This window comes from Parasteatoda tepidariorum, chromosome 3 (genome assembly GCF_982258835.1).
Source record: "Parasteatoda tepidariorum strain Cologne lab strain chromosome 3, Ptep-v5.0, whole genome shotgun sequence".
Lineage (NCBI taxonomy): Eukaryota > Metazoa > Arthropoda > Arachnida > Araneae > Theridiidae > Parasteatoda > Parasteatoda tepidariorum.
This window is the reverse complement of record NC_141757.1, coordinates 30,353,701-30,372,034: the sequence shown is the minus strand read 5'-3', so window position 1 is coordinate 30,372,034 and position 18,334 is coordinate 30,353,701. Positions and strand designations below refer to the sequence as shown.

At 27.7% G+C, this 18,334-nt stretch overlaps 1 protein-coding gene across 1 annotated transcript in view; it reads left to right on the top strand.

Moving 5' to 3' along the window:
• The first annotated feature begins 15,098 nt into the window (after positions 1–15,098).
• LOC107443826 (cell adhesion molecule Dscam1) overlaps positions 15,099–18,334 on the top strand; it is a 77,577-nt gene continuing 74,341 nt past the window's right edge. Inside the window, exon 1 of the mRNA XM_016057829.4 lies at positions 15,099–15,804. Within this exon, the coding sequence (XP_015913315.3) occupies positions 15,756–15,804 (49 nt within the window). The 5' untranslated portion in view covers positions 15,099–15,755. The remainder of the gene's footprint in view (positions 15,805–18,334) is intronic.

Here is an 18,334-nt window from a genome sequence, read left to right as displayed (position 1 = left end):
ATACCACTTTAAAAGCTCGTAAGTATTGTAGCAGTGTTATGAAAATTGGATTTTTGGTATGTTATATAAACAAGCAAGATAAAAGCTTAAAAATTATATCAACTTTATTAAATCTATAAAAAAAAATATTATAAAAACGGAACCAAACTAAATACAACAAATAATTCTCCATGTAAACTTTAAATTTGTGAAAACTTATATTATTCAAAATTTAATTGGTCATTGAATTCAAACTCAAAATATGTGCTCTATTTTTGAAACATTGACATGTAAATGATTAAAATTACGGAAACTCACTGTTGAATCAATGTACGAAAAAAAAATTTTTTTCCGTTTAATAGATAAAAAATGAACTACTGATCGAGCATTCATTTGTTACAATAAGTTTTTTTTTTCCTGGTTCAAAACCGAAAGAAATAATGAACATTATAATAACAAAAAACAAGTTATTTTGATGATGTTCTCTTTTCCCCCCTATGTGAGTTTCATCGATGTTATGTATCAAACAATTTCGTATGTACAAGGAGTTACTGTAATTTCACTATACGTGGCATGTCCTTATTTAATATAATTTAATAATTAATGTTATATTATTTAATCATTAAATTTTTTTTCAATAATTAATATTATAACAACAAAATGCGTGTCATTTTAATAATGTTCTTTTTTTTTTCGCCAAGGTGACTTCGCTCAGATATTATATATCAAAACATTTCTAATGTTCAACGAGTTCGCTGTAATTTTACTATACGAGACATGACCTTATTTAATATCATTTAGTAATTGATATTATGCTATTTAATTACTTAATTTTATTACGCAATTAATATTATAATAACAAAATACAGGTCATTTTAATAATATTCTCTTTTTTCCGCTAAGGAGAGTTCCTTCAGATTTTATGCATCAAAATATTTCGAATGCGAAACGAGTTACTGTGATTTTACTAAACGAGGCCTGTCCTATATATTAGAGAATAGTGCCAAATGTACAACTATGTAAAGCATTTGAATTACACAAACTACAATTATATAAAGCATTTGAATCTGCGTTAAGGAGGTGTACACCTTTTTCCTTGACATTTAAACCATTCGACTACATACCCAAGAATCCCTAGTCGGACAGCAAACAGGGTTTTTTTCTTCACGAAAGGGAAAATTGATGACCATGTAAATGATCATGCAACTATCTAGGTCTATGACAGTGGGTAACTTTATGACGCATTGCTTAGTTCAACGAATTGCTTTGACAAGAACAACGCTAGGTCGCATTGAATGTCATATTTATCTGACATCCATTATGCAGTGTTTTATCATACCTTGTGCAGAAAGAAAAAATTATTTGTGTGCTAATATTTTCTATATGCAAGTCACAAAACATTTCTGTCACCGAGTTTTCTTCTTTCCACATGACAACTTAGCTATAAGACACTTTCCGTAAAGTTAGAGAAATATATCCAACAATCAAATACATTGCAATAACTAAACGCTAAATAAATATTCGGCTTTAAATTAAAATTACATAATACAACAACGCATAACTTGGAATCTAATTTTTTGAACAATCGTGCATCACTTTTACTATATTATGATTTCTGTTACCATTTAAGTTTACTGTCTTCTAAGTAAATAAGTAACTTAAAACACCAACTTTGCTAAAGCATCAGCATTTTTCTCAGAGCGTTTTATTTAGTGGTATCATTACAAAGATTAAACCAGAAAACGATTCTCAACGTCAGAAAATCATCCCATTTAAACCTCAAAATATGATAACCTCCGTAGAATTGCAGGAGAAAATCCATGTTATCAGATTATTTAAAACATCTGGTGTTCGTGAGTGGTAGTCATTCTCTTATCTAGCTCCTTAGTTCTTATTATTTCCCTCTGATTTGTAAACATTTTAGCCTGATAAAATATGCCTAAGTTGCGTGACTCGCCTAAACAAAATTATTCTCAGTTTCAGCTCCAACAATGCAGAATTGTAGCGAAATTGCTTTTAATTCGCGTATTTTTCTTATTTTCCTAATATATAGTATTTTTCTAAGTGGCTCCACTGTAGTAATTTAGCTTTATACTTATGATTTGAAATATATCTTGAAGATTTAAGAAACATGAACAGTTTATAAATTTATAAGGAAAAATAGCAAATTTTTGTTAATGCTAAAGTATTTTTATTTTCAGTTTTATACAGCCCGTATATCTGTATGTTTTTTTTAACACACTTTCGTTATTTAATTTTTTTAAGTTATATAGTTTATGCACTTAAAAACAAATTATAACATTAGCAACCAAACCATTGTCGGCATTAGCGTTCTTTTAATATAGAGAAATAATCAATACACAATCGATGAGTTTAAGAATAAATGTATCGAAGTTTTATTTTTATAATTTATGCAGTTTTGTTTGATTAAACTTTAGAACAGTTTGTCGGTACACGTTATCCATAATAAATTATCCAGGTTGCTTCTGAAGTAATTGCTTGAAATGATTAAGTATATTTTCTTCCAAAATGTTTTCAAGTAAATTAAAACAGCTCTATTTCATTGAGTGAAGCCTAATGACTAAATCGATGAAGCTCTAATAATCCAAAATTAAACTTTTCTCTTCTTTTTGAAACATTAATTTTCTAAAAACATCTAGAGGGTAGAGGGAACATTTCAAATGATTTCATTGAATTTTGAACTAATTCACTGTGTGAAATCTTTTTCTGGAAACTTATTGTATGATTTCGATTTTACAAAACTGTTCTTATTAATGCTCATTCGGTACTCAAAACTGATAGACATATACTGACACAATAAACAGTAACAATTCCATTTTTTTTTAATTTGCTATAAGTTTTTGTCCTTCCCTGAGAGCTTTATTTATTTTATTAACAACATGCAAAACATGTTTCTAGAAGTTCATACCATTAAAATAAAAATAAATTTTCATTGAATTTTAAACTAATTCACTGCGTGAAATTTTTTTCTAGAAACTTATTATATGATTTCGATTTTACAAAACTGTTCTTATTAATGCTCATTCGGTACTCAAAACTGATAGACATATACTGACACAATAAGCAGTAACAATTCTATTTTTTTATTTGCTATAAGTTTTTGTCCTTCGATGAGTGCTTTAGTTATTTTATTAACAACATGCAAAGCATGTTTCTAGAAGTTCATACCATTTAAATAAAAATTAACTACTTACTACTAAAATTTACTCATTTTACGTAACGCTAAATCTCAATGTAAAGCCGATAGTCAAAAATTACCGCCTCAATAAATTCTTCTTGTATCCTTCCCTTTCGGTAAACCGTAAAAAAACTTATTTTCACAGTACCTATATTTGTGATATTACTACCAGTATAATTAAATTTAGTACTTAATATGATACGAATAATACATATTATTTGATTAAAAACTTCATTCGCCTTAAAAATATACAACTTGGAAATAACGTTCTATATGTTCCAAGAGTTAGCTACCAATTTTCAAGAATTGTCAGACGTGAAGGATAACTTTATGTAATTTGATAGTAAATGTTTAATTAAAGTTATTGATTAAGTTACATTTTATCGCCTTTGTTTCTTGGAATTATTTATCTAATACCAATAGTGTACCTATTACCAAAATTAATTAAGCATCATTTCGACAAAAATAATATGACTCTTTTTATTGATGGTTCTTCTAGACAAAATAGCTTTCCTCTGTTAATGCAGCGTTTTAGCGAAAACCTTTTTTTCAATTAATTTTGCACTTAATGTCAAAATTAATTATGTAAGACAATTGTTTTTGTTCTCATAGACGAATAAGTAGCACTTATGTTTTCCATTTCTTTAAATTTTTAAAAAAATTTTTTTTTTCATTACAATGTGAACTTATGACCAAAATTAATTAATTGTAAAAAAGGAACAAAATTTTTAAAATATGTTTCGTTTAAATCTTTTTTTAAAATAATAATTGTATCTATTTAGAAGAACGTAAACAAATTGCTAATTTTAATTGAATGTTTTATTAAATGTCATTGATATTGCCGTTACAGATGCTGCGGCAATACTCATTTACTATTGATATCAGTTTCAATTTGATTACATTAATATCAGTGCAAATCTTGGGCATATGTCCAATGTTCCAGCTGGGATGATAATGAAGCACAAGGAAGAACCTATACATGTGAGTTTGGTATATGGACCTCATTACTCATCATTTTCAGCAACTTCCGGATTTAATTCCATATGCTTTCTGCTTAATATATGTAATATGACGGTGATTTACAGTATTATATGCACTTTTTTCTTGACACATTCTCTGCATTTTTTGAAAATAAGCATTTAAAAATAAATTTTTATTCTGATTATTTTTCCACTTACCCGCTACTCTAAAAATATTTTTTTTGATAAAAAAAAGAAACTACTTCACCATCTTAGAAGAGGAAATGAATTTAAAAATTGATTTCTACTAAATTTCAGGTTTTAAATTATTTAAACTTGTCACATTATTCCTTCTTCTTCGCTGTTTATATGAAAATGTTATGTAAAAAAATTTAAAAACATATTAGACAATAAAATTGTTGCAGGGTAACCAAAGTGAAACAAAAATCTACATAAATTTGTGAAAAGGTTCGAAGAAAAATTTTTTAATAAAAGATTACAGTAAGTGCATCATTTTTGTGAAGTCGCAAAGATTTAGAAACGCCAGTTGATCCATACTATAAGTAAATACATTGGAGTAAAACAGTTAGTTAATACTCCTTCACGTAATGCATATGAAAAGATACCCAAAAGGATATCTGAAGGGACATTTTACTTAAAATAAGAAAATACGGAATCACTAAATTACATTTAACATTTTTTATCCGACAACCTCACCAAAGAACCTAATTGGCCAAAAATTGCTAGAAGTAAAATGCGCAATAAAAATTTAACGGATCACCTTTTGATATAATGATTGGATCTTCACGCTCTAGGACTCAATTTAATGCTTCGAAGGAGTGACCTAATATATGCTAAGAATAAGTAATAAATATTATCTAAATTATAAATAATGAATATTTTGTAAAATGATAAATATTATCAAAACTATAAATAATAAATATTTTGTAAAATAATAAATATTTTATAAATCTAATTTTTTATATGGAATTATCCTTGGATAAACAAATTTTATAATTGTGTGTAGAAAGTTTTCAATTCTCTCAAAAGGATCACTAGATATGGCGAAATACGCTATAAAAGTAAATTTAACATTAAGGGGTACAGATTTTGGAGCACTCTCCTGATCAGACAATGGGCACCATATACCCCAGATTTTGGCTGTCCCCGATGTATTGGGGGTCAGAAATAAGTATCAGTCGAAAGAAATTTACGTTTATTCAGATAAAGTACATTTTTGCATCTACTTTTGTTTCTTAAAATATCGTCTTCACTAATTAATTAGCATTTTTGAGGTCACCCATGCGAACCATTAAGATTGAGTGACGTAATGATCCGATCATTAGATCAAAAGTCATTCAGGGTAATCTTTTTCTTAGGAGTACTTTACATATATTTATAAAGAAGCACAAAATCAAAGCTCGTGAACGAAGCCACGTTATGAAATGGAAAGGTGAACAAAAAGTTTCCCAATTGTCTGTTTGGCTTAAAGAATAGTGCTTGACAGGGAAATTCCACTGCGTCAATGAAATTCAGTTGAACCACACCTCAGCATTGAAAAAAGGGAGAAAAACTTACAAAACAGGTAGCCAAAACACCAAAAATTCTAGGAAAATTGTAGAATATACCAGAATGCTTGTGAAGCCGAGAAGAAACGCTGATCGAAAGGAAGCAAGTAAAGTGCCAAAGAGCAGTGAGAAGGAATTTCAGTTACTGGTTCTAACATGTTTTTTGAAGCTCTTTCTTCCAGAAAAATAAAAAAGCTACAGTTTAAGTTCCTTACTCTTGAAGCAAAATTAAAATTTTAAATATAATATACCATCTTGTTATAAATAATTATGTGTTCTTTAGATATATTTTGTCTAAAATATTTAAAATGACTTATTCCCATTTATTTTGCAATCTTTTTTTTTATCCCCGATAATGCTGCAATGAAGTAAGTTTTTCTATGTTAAAAAATTAGACCGCAAATGCTTTTCATTTTCGCTGACGTTTTGCGCCACTTTCAGAATAAACCTAGAGAGCACTGGGTAGGGATTGGCTAAACTTGACCTGACAGTCATGAGTAAGAGGCTACCGTCATAACAGTTATAGAAATAGCATATTACTCTCGAAACTGGTCAGATTCAAAGGAGACAGGAAAACCAGACTTTAAATGAAACATGATGAAAAAACTTTAAAAAAAGGTGAAAGAAACATAGCATTTCGTAAACAGTTCAAAAAGCAAAAGATATTATTTAACAAATGAATTTATTATTGAAAATTAAATAAAGATTAAAGCTTTTTATATATATTTATAATAGAATAAATTATTTAACTAAAGTAAAATCGTTTTTTTATCCCGGATAATGCTGCAATGGAGTAAGTTTTTCTATATTAAAAAATTAGACTGTAAATTCTTTTCATTTTCGCTGACGTTTTGCGCAACTTTCAGAATAAACCTAGAGAACACTAGCTAAAGATAGGCTAAACTTGACCTAACAATCATGAGTAAGAGGCTACTATCATAACAGTTATAGAAATAGCATATTATTCCCGAAACTGGTCAGATTCAGAGGAGACAGGAAAACCAAACTTTCAACCAAAAATGATGAAAATATTTGAAAAAAAGGTGAAAGAATTATTCTATTTCGAAAACAATTTGAAAAACAAAAGATATTCTTTAACAACTGAATTTTTTATTGAAAATTAAATCTTAAAGATTTTTTGCAACTATAATAGAATAAATTATTCAATTAAATTAAAAACAAATTAAATGTTAATTTATTAGATGAAAAAAACATTGCTATTTCTGTTGAACTCGAATTAAAAAATATGGCGCAATACCACAAGAATGTAGTTAAAAGTCTGGTTGAGTCTTGTGAAAATAAATAAATAAAACTAAAGATTTAAAGAAAGCTTCAGATATGTATTTCGTAATGTTTATAATATTTTTCCGAATAGAATGTAACAGCAAAGTAACATAATTTTTTTACACTCAACATTTATCCCTGGTGGTATTCCAAGTTTTCGAAATATTGCTATATTACTGCTTTTTTAAATCCAAAATTAGTTTAGTATAAGATGGTTAAGATAAAAGATCGTGTCTATTTTTATATATTTTTTTTATTGCTAGCAGATAAAATTTTAAATAGTTGATCCATTATTTTATTAGTAAAATAAAATATCAAAGTACTTATGGCGTAAACATGGTATTCAACAATTTTAAAACATTAAAAATATTGTTAATTTTATTTAACATCTCGGTGAGTTTCTTTTTATTAAAGGCCTTTATGGAACGATTAAAAAAAACAATTGCTTTAATTTATATTAATCATTTTCACCAAGTTCGGTGTTTCTGATCCTCCAAAATGATATGTCTTAGTTCTAATAATTTAATCAAAAAAGTATTTTTTATAAACTTTTTATTTATATGCCTTCATCTACAGTCAAGAATCTTCTTGTCCTGTTGAAAAAATGCTAGGGTGAATGTAATTATAATTATATAAATAGAATATACCTCTTAAGAAAAAGAAGAAAAATCTTCCATAAAGTGAAAACCGAGATGCAAAACATGTTTTTGCTTTTACAAAAAGGAAGTATATGCGAATACTTAAAAAAAATTCTTTAAAATAATAGGAAGGATAAATTTAACCGTTAATTAAATCTTGAAAAATCCATAAAAAAATAACAAATATGGTCACACTTTGAAATTGGGATACAGTCGAGAGCAATTTTGAAAGTGCACTTTTACAATGTTGCAGTTAGAAAATTTGAACAATTAGTTTATAAAGTAATTGAAATTAATTTCAATAAAATTTCATAAAAAATCAGATTCGCTTAAATTAAGTGCCATTCTTAGTTTGCACATGAAACAGCTATTTTTACCCCATTTCACTTAAACACTTTTTTAAAAAATATACTTTCAGTAGATAAAAAATATATTGAATGGTCATTACGATTTTCATACCGGCAATCGCAGATGCAGGTAAATGTTTTACCTGCATCTGCAATAGCCGGTATGAAAATCGCAAGGAAATTGCGGGCTTTAAATAATCCCTATTTACAAACTGGATAGGTATAAACTCTAAAAGCGCCAACCAGGTGGCCGAGTGGTTAGTGTGCCTGACTGCGGAGCCGATGGTTGCGGGTTCGATTCCTGCTCAGGGCATGGATGGTTCTTTCTCTCTCTGTTCTATGTGTTTTCTCCTTTGCGTGATTGTGTGAATGTGACCCACACTATAAACGGGTTTGTGGTTGTGTGACGTGGGCGACGCTGCTCCAACGTCCTGGCTTGGCCTCAGGTGCCCACTGGGTAACGAGAAGAGAGTAGCAGTTCTGGCATTAAGAGGCCAATGGGACAATACACTCCAAATAAAATGTATATGTATATATATATATATATATATATATATATATATATATATATACACTGGTTATCATAAATTAAGGAAAAATCACAAAAATAGCGATAACTCTTTCAAAAGTAAGCCAAACCGTGCAAAATTTGCATATGTTGTCCACTAAGAGTAGCTGAGTAAAATTGCAATATGCAAATTAGTGGCGCTGCACTCGGCTTACGTCATCTGCCTGGAGCATAAAAGTCCAAGTTTGAGAGAAAGCACACAAATTTTACTGTGATTGCGACATTGAAAATCTGAGATAGCCAATTCGTAATAATGACCTCTAGGCATCATTTGCCTGAATAACTACGATGGAGAGCCATCGGGAGACTAGAGGCAGGGCAGAGTCAATCAGAAGTGGCCAGATGGCTAAATGTGAGTCCATCTGTGGTTCATAGACTTTGGAGGCAATTTCAAACCACAGATTCGGCATCTAGGAGGTTCAGTCAAGGACGGCCAACTGTTACGACCAGTGCCGATGACCGATATTTGACATTAAGTGCACGCAGGAATAGAACCGCTACTCCGACACATCTTAGATCCTCTCTTGCTGCAGCCACCGGAAGGTTGGTGTCAACGTCAACTGTGCGCAGAAGGCTCCACGAAGGTGGTCTGTATGCGAGACGACCAGCCATTTGCGTGCCGCTCACATCACGCCATAGGAGAGACCGTTTGCAGTGGGCCCGACAACATGTCCACTGGACGTCAGATCAATGGAGGCCTGTTCTCTTTACGGATGAGTCCAGGTTTAGTCTAGAAAGTGACAGTAGACGTTATTTGATATGGAGAGAACCTGGGACCCGTTATCATCCATCAAACATCCGTGAAAGAGATGCATACGGAAGAGGCAGTGTCTGTGTTTGGGGAGGCATATCCTTAGGAGGGCGCACATACCTCCATGTCTTTCCAAGGGGAACCGTGAATGCTCAGGTTTATCGAGACAACATCCTTGATGCTTATGTGCGCCCATATGCCGGGGCAATTGGTGATTGCTTCCTGTTACAGGACGATAATGCAAGACCACACAGAGCTCGCATTGTTGATGATTATCTTCAACAGGAAACAATTACTCGCATGGAGTGGCCAGCTCGATCCCCGGACTTGAATCCTATCGAGCACGTTTGGGATGCTCTAGGGAGGCGTGTATCTGCCATCAATCCGCCCCCTCAGACCCTTGCCACGCTTGCAACTGCTTTACAAGAGCAATGGCTCTCACTTCCTATTGAACTGATAGACCGCATAATTGAAAGCATCACACATCGCTGTTTGTGCTGTATTGCTTCTAGAGGCAATCATATTCCATATTAAAGGTACTTTTTCTATTGCAAACCGATACTTCCAATTTGTTTATTTTATACATGTGCTAATTTCTATACTACTATTAATGTCTGATAATTTCTTTTTATGTTGTTTAATACCTTACTATGTGTTGTATATTGTGGGTAAGTTTCATAAAATTCCATGTGTAATTTCTTGAGTTATCGCGATTTTTGTGAATTTTCCTTAATTTATGATAACCAGTGTATATATATATATATATATATATATATATATATATATATATATATATATATATATATATATATATATATATATATATATATATATATATATATATATATATATATATATATATATATATATATATATATATTCTCTGAAGGCACAGATTGAAAAAAATATCAAATATATTTTCCTATTATATAAAGACTTTCGTTTTATGTAACAATAAAACGTAGATTTAGATGTGGAAAATTCGGGATTTAATGTTCGTTTCAATAATCCTACAGCATCAATCAACGGTTTTGAAAGCCTGCTTGGTGCTGTAATAGTCACATTGCTGTAATTTTTTGAGAGAATTTTATGAACAAATTTTTAGCTTTACACAGATGATGATTTCGTTTAGTAATACTTTTTTGGATCCACGACCTCTAGTGAGGAGGGGGATGGATTTCCCTAGTTAATTAATTTAGTGTCATTGTGCTCTTATTTTTTAAAGTACAGTAAAAACATTTTTTAACTCTACACAAGAAATAATTCTGTTTAGCATTTCTTTTCGAGTTCGATAAGCATTAGCGAGGAGGAAGATGGATTTTTCAAGTTAAAAAAAATTCTCTTTCTTTGCTATGTTTGTATTTAAAAATAAGTGTGTTAAAATAATTTGATTATACGAGATTTTAGATTAAATGGAAAAAAAGTTTGTCTAACTTACAATTATAATAAATTAATCTAGAATTAATACAATATATAACAGTTAAAACACATTATTAATTCAAGCATATCGTGTTAAATGGTAACATCGGAAGAATGGTTTTAGGACTTCGTAAGAGAAACTTTTTAATTTGACTTATTTTTTAAGCATAGGGTGAAAGTGAGGTTTTCAAAAGCGCTAATGAATTTTTTTCAGCTCCCGCGAACTGTATGAGCCGTTGCAGCATTCATTGTACAAGAAAAGAACCATTAATATTCATAAAAAAATAATATTTCTCTTTACGCCAGGAAAAATTATCACGCTTTTTATAGTTTCTAATAAACTGGTATAATTAATCTTCCTCCGACCATGCAATTTTCTTATACTTTTAGTTTGGATATGAAAACGAATTTTCTGAAGAGATTTTAACATTAAAGTATATATCTTTTTTAAAACTCTTATTAAAAAATAATGTAATTCTTTTTAAAAACTCTTATTAAAAAATAATGTAATATTGGTTTCTTATATTACCTTAACTAATTAAACAAAAAGTTTTGATTCTTAAGAAAAATTAATTTTCTTAAACAAATTTCAATACTTTTACATAATTTTGTATTACTATGCTCGAATGTTTTTAAAAATATAAAATTTTAAAATCAGAAATTTTCGATACAAAATATCTTTTGTAAACTTGATTACTTTTTCAGCGAAACAGAAAGAGAATTAAATTTGATTCTTTTTAATATTACGTTTTATTGTTTATTGTTTTTGTTATTCTTAGGATGAAAATAATATTTATCTTAGAGCACCTGTCTCATGTAATTAAGAAATTATTAGTTATTTATAGAAAATTTCAATTGGAAAGCAATGGATCTCTTGAATCAAATATTGAGAAAAACTAGCCTTCGTGGGGGATGCTTTAATGGAATCTATTTTCATTCGATGAAACTAAAAAACCTCCCACTAGTAGCCCGACTGTAAGGGGATTCTTACCCATGGTTCGTCTTCCACTGAGGATATTTTTGGTCTCTGAGGTCGGTGAGAGCCTATAGCATATTTCAAACTGACCACCCATCGCAGGGATTCGAGCGTGGGTTACCACTTTCAGAGGCGAGAGTTCTATCCCCTGTGCCACAATATCTTCACGTTGTGAAATGAAGTAACGGCTTTACATTGTGGAAATTTAATAAATAATATCATTGTGAAATATTCAAATTTTGTCATAATTATCTATGTTTTGTCGGATCTAATTGCCTGTGTCACATTTACGATTGGTATTTCTAAAGATTTGTCATAGTTGTCTCTTTTTCGTTTAAGCCGAATACTTTTTGTATAAGTTAACCAATTAGTAATTTTATTTAAGTTATGAATAATAAATGGCTTATAAAAATTTGAATAGAGAATAATTATTTGCTTACTTATATCTTTAATTATTTGAGAAAAAATTTATTATTATATTTTCTACTACAAAATGGCCTCATATAATTTTAAAGCAAACATAATTTTCAATCTTGCTTTATCCTTTTCTTGGTTGTTCAATTTACAGATTAACCTTTGACTAGCAAAATTCCACATCTTTGTCAAGGCTAATTTATATAATTAAATAACCTTTTATTTAAAAAAAAATTGAATAAATTTTGATACGATATCTTATCAAAAAAAGTCGATGAACTAAAAAACTTTTTACGCTTCTCTATTTGTTACGTATTTAGAAAACTTCATTTATGTCGTCCATATTTCGTTAGCGTAATGTAAATGTAAACCAACAATCAACAATGTAAACCAAACGACAATGTAACCAAGCGACAAAGTTAACCAAACTAATCAACTGAAATATTCACATATGAAAGATTTTTCAGAATAAAGGATATTTTCAGAATAAAGGATATTTTCTGAATAAAGGATATTTTCTGAATAAAGGAAATATGTCTGAACAATTTCGGTTTTAGTAATTCTTAGTAAAACAAAACCAATTTAAGTTTTAAATAAGCTATTGATGATTGAGCACAATTTTCAAAAATTTTGCCCACGGAAAATATACCTCGTGCGAACTCATGAATTCATTTTTAGAGTTTTGATATGGAACAAAACAAATTTACTTTCGAAAAAGCGCTTTACGATTATGTGTTAGCTATTTAATTTTTGTACATGTTACATGTTTTAGAAATATTTTACATATCATTTGTTATTTGGCATCGAACCGCTATTTCAAAATATTTACTTTGTTTCTGTTAAAAAATATTTTTTTTGACAAAAACAAAGTAAATCTTTTGAAATAGTTATGTTCGATTGCAAATTCTATAAAAAATCTATAAAATATTCTATAAAAATCATTTTATGCCGAAAGAAAACTATTAAATGTAAAGTTATTCACGGTATTTTTACTAGAGCAAACGTAGCGTGCGAATTCGTTATTTGCGCATGCGCATAATTTAAAGAAACTTTTTATAAAAACAGAAGTCTATCGAACAAAATTTTTTAATAGTATATGACATAAAAAAATGCAAACACAATTCATGAATCACTAATTCATGTTCTCTCACATTTTTCAAAAGCATTTTACACAAAATTTTTCAGAGAAAAAATTATGTAAGATTGTTTTTAAACTTAATCTGCAAACTAAGCTATCCACGCTTGCGCTTACTTTCAAGAAAAATTTCCTACTAGTCTACGCGATGCGAATCGGCACTTATCAGCTTTTTTTTCGGATCAAAAATTTCGAAACTTCTGATCAAAATCCACGAAAAGATTAATTTTAATGTGCATATAATTTTCTTGCTCAAAAATTTTATAATAAGGAATATAAATACTTATGCTATCGATAACTGAAATTGATTTCGAATTTGTCTATGTCTTTTTACTACTGCGCTGTTATTGCCGTTATTTTTTAGAAAAACTCAAAACACGCTCAGAAATAGAAAAGTAATTCCAACAACTTTATATTTGGAGATTTTCGCTTCTTTACAGCTATTTGATTTCAGTTTTTTACCCAAAAATGGTTCAATTTTAAGAGCTGTTTCATTTTAAAAAATATCCAAAATATTACTTTATAATCATTATTCGTATATTAGAAAGAAATGTATTTGAGATAGTTTTTCTTTAATATAGAAATCCTTAGATAATTAATTTAAAGTCAAATTCTTTACATTAGAAAAATCACGGAAAAAAGCGTCTATTTTTACAGTGCTTACTTTTACAGAGTATGAAAGAAAATATTCAAAACGTTTTGAAAGAATATAACTTGAACTTTTTTTTAAATTTGAATATTCTAACTTTTGAAACATTTAAAACGATACTAACTATAAACAGACACGCAGTGTTAGAGAAAAGGAGAAAGAGTTTATATCACATAGGAAAGACAATAATGACAAAAATGGGGAATCTAAGGAAACCGAAATTATCATTGAATTACAAATAATTATAAGCCTTTTCTTTTAATACTTTATACCAGAAATAAAAACTATTTTTTAAGCAAATTTAAACTATTTAATTAACCACTATTTAGTGAAATAATTTGAAATATATATATATATATATATATATATATATATATATATATATATATATATATATATATATATATATATATATATATATATATATATATATATATATATATATATATATATATATATGTATATATATATGTATATGTATATATATGTATATATGTATATATATATATATATGTATATGTATATATATATGTATATATATATATATATATATATATATATATTTATATATATATATATATATATATATATATATATATATATATATATATATATATGTATATATATATATATATATGTATATATATATATATATATATATATATATATATATATATATATATATATATATATATATATATATATATATATATATATATATATATATATATATATATATATATATATATATAAATATATATATTATGAATGATTCATTTGTGGAAGATTATCTTTAGTTAAATGTACATTTAGGACTTAGTGAAAATAAAAATTTGTTTTAGTTCAACCATCTATATCTAAGGTACTGCAAAACAAAATTTTTACGTATTTTAATTTGAAAATTTATTTATATAATCTTTTAGAACATAATATTTACTTTATTATAATAACTGTCATTTAAATCATCAACTAGTAGAAATCCATAAATAGCTTATTTTTGAAAAATTGCAAATTTTAATAAGTGAGGTTTCAATAACAGGATATGTTTTTCCTAAACCTCGGTATCAGACTCAGCAAAGTATCAGACGCGCTCGAAGTATATCACAGTATTCGAAGTTTCGATTTTTCACCCTTTACTCTCAATGACGCCTACGCAAACACCCACACGCTGGTTTCCTAGAGTAGAAATATCATCTCATTCACCTTTCCAACTACACTAGCGCACTTTCTCTCACGTGCTTTACTTCCTACTATCCGGCAGTCAGGCAACTCACTTCATCGTGGCCGGACGCATTTATTGTACTGAGAGTTTCGAAACTTTAGGCGTGATTTTAACTTATGATACTTCTTAAGTAATTCATATTAAGGTTTCTTAATCGTTAGTGTTGGAATAGTGTCTATACATCGAGTTTTATATTCCAGTTTTGAATAAGGAAAACTACATAATTGTGCCGATTACTTGTAACTAAATTTGTCTACCACAAAACAAAAAAAAACAAACGAGACTATAAGACAAAATTGTACAACGTTTGAGAGAGACTACTTTTAATCTTCGAATAATTGTAATTTACTTTTATTGTTGAATCACTTTTATTACATGTGAAAAACACTTAAACGTAAAGCACTTTGAGCGTTAATCAATTAGGTGTAAAACGCACAATTTTGGAATTTTTTAGTATTAAAACTCACGTTATAATAGATTTTTCACTAAAGAAATAGAGCGTTGAAAAAGATGGAATATAAGTACTGTATATAATTTGAATCTAGTTCTTCAATAATTTCCAATTTTTGAAAATAAACTTTAAGTAATTTTATATTTCGCTTTTTTACTAACATCATACGAATTTACTGTTTGCACATTTTACACCAATGATGATTTTGATTTGGTGTGTTATATTCTTCGTATTCTCTAAAAATGGTAAGTGTAAACGTTTTGCTTATTTTGTATAAATGTTGAAGTAATGTTTGTTTATATGTATATTACATTTCACGATATGTTGATATGTTTTTTACATTTCATGAGAATAATTATTTATTCATGTATGTATAAAAATGACAAAATAATTGATAAGTTCAGCATTATAATTAAAATAACATGAAAGAATTTTTTTTATTTTTCTTCGAAATAAAAGTTAAAACTTAATTACGTGAAATATAAATCATATTGATAAATAATGAAACTTGGTTTTGGAATTCCAAAAAAAAAAAGTGAATGGCATGCTAGGTATTTATTACGCCTAGTAGAACGAAATAATAATTACATTGATTAAAATAATTTAAATAATCATACATAATTTGAGCTATTTAGATACTAAAATTAAAAACTAATTAAGATGATTAAAATTATTTTTTCGTTCTTTTTATACATTATTAAATTTAAAAAAAACGATATGTAACATTTATTTCTTCATGAGAAATTGATCACTATATTATTTAATTTATTATTTTTTATTTATTAACCATAAAAATTATTTGTTAATATATATTAGCATTTATTTTTTACTTACATTTTAAGAACATTTCAAAATTTTACTATGCTATTTAAAGGTATTTTGAATGAAAATGTGAAATAATTAAGTAGTATAGTATTTATTTCAATGATTGCGAATGTTGAATCTTAATTTACCTTCGCAATTGTTAGAATTAGACAGAGTAAATTAACTGCCGATAAAATTTTCTTAGAAATATTTCAATTATTGTTATTTTTCCGTAAAGGGCAAATTATTTTTGGAATATTTTTTTTTCTTAATTAAATAGTGTTTTTTTTATTAAAAGTGTTAACGGTGAAGAAATGAGCATTATGGAGTTAAATATTTCGCGCTTCACTTACTCGTAACACACAGCGACACCTAGAATTTTTTGAACATAAAATTGTAGTAACGTAAAACTTTTTTTTTCATCAGCTTTACGATAAACAATCCAAATGCACATTACTCTTATTTTATTAATATAAAAAATTCTACAAATTTTATTCACACTATAATTTTATTTGATTAAAATTTTTCTAAAGCATAAGGAAATTATATTGATATTTTAGTTTCCTTTGTAAAAAAATATTTAAACAATTTCAAAAATTTTTTTCAAAATTATAATTTTCCATTTGAAAGATTTTTAACGAAGGTAGAAAGTTAAACACAAAATATAAAACTAAAATATTTCTTTGAAACAAATTATGAAAAAAACTTCATCTTGAAAAAACGTTCAGGATCTTAAGGAAGAAAATTATATTTTTTGTTATTATGGAACACTTTGAACTGTAGGTTAAGGCACAAATTGTATTTTATTAATATATTTTATTAAAAGTATCACAGAATATAACTTTGAATTAGTAATCTTATTTATCTATGTAAGATGTCCACGTTTTTTCGAATGTTATCTAACATGCAGTTTTGTGATCTTATTTTCTTTATGATTTATAAAAAAGAACAAAGAGGGCAAAATTCAGTTTCGTAATAAAATATCATAATATTATAAATTATAAAAGTATTTTTACATACTTAGAATCTTCTGTAAAGTATTCAATTTTTTGGTGAGAAACTATTTAGCTTTACGTTTTTTTAATAATAATAGCAAAAACAAAAGAGAAACAATTACAAAATGTGAGATATATATATTTTTAACACGCAACATGTATTTTAAACAGTTTTTAGATTTGATTAAAAAGAATGTTTTTTTCAAAAATTTTAAATTCTTTGATATAAATTATTATATTTTAAGAACATTTATTAAGTCTATAAAACTAAACTAACTTTGAGTTCGCAAACTTTTGACGTTCAGTACACTTTTATATTAAATTGTATGTCGTTTCAGAACGACGACTGATATAAAAAATGCAACTTAAAATTGAATACTTTGCGAATGTCATTCTCTTGACAGTTAAAGTTTGAAAGATTTAAAATGAAGGAAAAAATGTCAAACGCCTAAAACTCATTTTTATTTTCTACTAAACTGAAAGGAATAAAGTCAAAACGAAGTACTATGTAAAAGTTATTGTATTTCATTTTTTCTTATAGTTTATTGACCTAGCATTTAGAAATAGCCTCAACATCCAAATTATAGAGGGTATAAACCAAAGAGGGTATTTTTTTGAGTTAAAATTCTATCCCAAATATTCTTTATGCATTAAACTTCATTGCAACTTTCTTCTGATTTTATAATTTTGTAAAAGAAATATTTTTCGAACATTATTTTGGATTTTAAATGGAAATTGAAAGACATCATGTTTAAGTTTGTGAAAATGTATTGAAAAAAGAAACTTTATATGCACTAAAGAACCAAGCTAGAAATGAACTGTATTTATATTAAAATGTTGTCGAATTATTTTACTATATATCTGCGCATGTTTTTGAGTATATTAGGTAGGGAAAAAATAAATAAACATTAGGAAGAGGAATCATTTCTTATTTTCATGTATTTTCAGTTTGTTCTGCTTAGTGAAAAATCTCAAA